This window comes from Rutidosis leptorrhynchoides, chromosome 2 (genome assembly GCF_046630445.1).
Source record: "Rutidosis leptorrhynchoides isolate AG116_Rl617_1_P2 chromosome 2, CSIRO_AGI_Rlap_v1, whole genome shotgun sequence".
Lineage (NCBI taxonomy): Eukaryota > Viridiplantae > Streptophyta > Magnoliopsida > Asterales > Asteraceae > Rutidosis > Rutidosis leptorrhynchoides.
In genome coordinates, this window is record NC_092334.1 from 613,461,223 (window position 1) to 613,463,690 (window position 2,468).

The 2,468-nt window shown below is 38.2% G+C and overlaps 1 protein-coding gene across 1 annotated transcript; it reads left to right on the plus strand.

Moving 5' to 3' along the window:
• Window positions 1-589: 589 nt before the first annotated feature.
• Window positions 590-1,752, plus strand: LOC139890022 (uncharacterized). The gene is made up of 2 exons (XM_071872928.1): window positions 590-1,120; window positions 1,687-1,752. The coding sequence occupies exons 1-2, from the start codon at window positions 590-592 to the stop codon at window positions 1,750-1,752; spliced, it is 597 nt and encodes a 198-aa protein (XP_071729029.1).
• Window positions 1,753-2,468: the final 716 nt, after the last annotated feature.

A 2,468-nucleotide genomic window follows, 5' to 3' on the forward strand; every position in this document is an offset into this window, starting at 1 on the left:
AATAATTTTTTTGATACTTTTTTGGACGTCAAACACACATACGCATTAAATAGTTCACGACGAGACTCAAATTCACAACTTTAAGGTTGATGAGTTTTCTCGATACTACTAATTCATATGGACTATGGATCAACTTAATAATTATGAAGATATTAGAATGTGAATCATTATACCACGAACAAGGGGGTAGATGAAGACGTATCGAAGCTCTAAAATGCCTACGGAATGGAGAGTGAGCGAGACGATTCCCATCTATAAGAACAAGGGGGATGCTCAAATATGCGGTAATTATAGAGGCATAAAACTACTTAGTCATACTATGAAGCTTTGGGAGAGAGTGATTGAGACTAGACTTCGACGTATAACGAATGTTTCGGAAAACCAATTTGGTTTCATGCCAGGGCGCTCTTCGATAGAGGCAAACCATATTATTAGGAACCTTATGGAGAAGTATAGAGAAAAGCAAAAGAACCTCGAGATGGTTTTCTTAGACTTGGAAAAGGCCTACGATTGCGTTCCACGAAACTTGATTTGGAAAACCCTTAATGGTAGAAGTATCCCGAGTAGATATATTAGTGTTATTAGGGATATGTACGAAGGGGCGAAGTCTTGCGTTCGAACGCCGGTGGGAAATACCGAAGTTTTCCCAATAGAAATAGGCCTGCATCAGGGATCGGCCCTTAGCCCTTTTCTTTTCGCTTTGATCCTTGATGAGCTTTCTCGTGGGATACAAGAGTGTATCCCTTGGTGCTTGATTTTTGCCGATGATATTGTGCTTGTTTCCGAATCTAAGGAGGAGCTGAATAGAAGATTAGAGCAATGGAGGGTGGCCTTAGAAGGAAATGGTCTACAAATTAGTAGACAAAAGATGGAGTATCTTAGATGTGACTTCGATAGAAACGATGATGAACAGGAGGATGGAGTGAACATCAGCATTGGAGACCAGATCTTGCATCCACGAACCTCGTTTAGATACTTAGCCTCGATGCTCCACAAATCAGGGAGGGTAGATGAAGACGTGTCACACCGTATTAAAGTAGGGTGGATGAAGTGGAGAGCAGCGACTGGAGTTTTATGTGACAGGAAGATTCCCCTAAAGCTGAAAAGGAAATTCTTCAAGGTGGCAATTAGACCTGCCATGCAATACGGATCAGAGTGTTGGTCAATGACGAAGGCGCAAGAGAGAAGGATGGAGGTGGCAGAGATGAGGATGCTTAGGTGGACATGCGGTAAAATGATGTTGGATATGATTCCAAATAGTGTTTTTAGGGAGAACCTGAAAGTTAGAAGCATCATCGACAAGCTAAGAGAAGAACGGCTTCGATGGTTTGGTCATGTGAGGAGGCAACCTCTTACTGCACCTGTTAGGAGAGTCGAGGCACTTACAGTTGACGGTGTTAGGAGAAGGGGTAGACCTACACGTAGGTGGGAGGATAGAATAAAGCTCGACTTGAAGGAGCTTTTATTGACTGTGAACATGACTTCTGATAGGAATGCGTGGAGAGATAGAATTAGAATAGATGAGTAGGCTTTGGTATGTATGTGTATTTATGGGTAGGTATGCTTGTAGGTTTGTGGGTATGGGTGATTGTGTGTTCGTGTCTTCTTTTTACTGATCTACGTATGAATGTTTATGTATATATGTTTCTGCATGTATGGTTTATGTTCACACTTTGCTTTTAACAGGACCCCGTCTTGGTAATGAGTATGTTTGTGTGTGTATGTTTGTTTGTGTTTGATGATGTAGCGTGAGGGTACGAAATAGTATTATTTTTAATACAAAATACTACAAAATATGACACAAGTTTTATTTATTTATTTATCGGATGGGATATACCTAAACCTTGCTACAACACTATAGGCAGTGTACCTAATCGTAGAGTAGTGTAGTTTTTAGTAAGTCCGGTTCGTTCCACAGGGAGCTGGTGAAGTTAACGCTATATTATTAAGTTTATTTGTAAAAATATATATATAAATAAGTAGTAGTATTATTATAAAATGGGGGTTTTACCGTTTAATGACCGGTTTGTCGATTTTAAGCGTAAAAATAAATGACAAAAATTAAAGTGCGTAAAATAAATTGCGATAAATAAAATGACAGAAAATAAAATTGCGAGTAATAAAATGACAGTAAATAAAGATACGATGAGAAATATAATAAAAGAATTATGCTTATTTAAACTTCCGTAATCATGATGTTTGACGTGTTGATTTTAATTTATTACCATGGGTTAATTGTCCTTTGTCCTGGTTTATTTGATACATCTATCTGGTTTTTGTCCATAATAGTCCATCGGTCATAAATATAAAGTGCGAGTATCCTCGTCAAATTACCCTTATACCCGAAGTCAAATATTCCAACTGATTAAGGATTTAAACTGTGACGCAGTTATCACTTCTGTCAACAATTACACCAGTTATCACTGTATGTAATCCACCCCTGTTTTAATTAGTTTATGAATATTAAT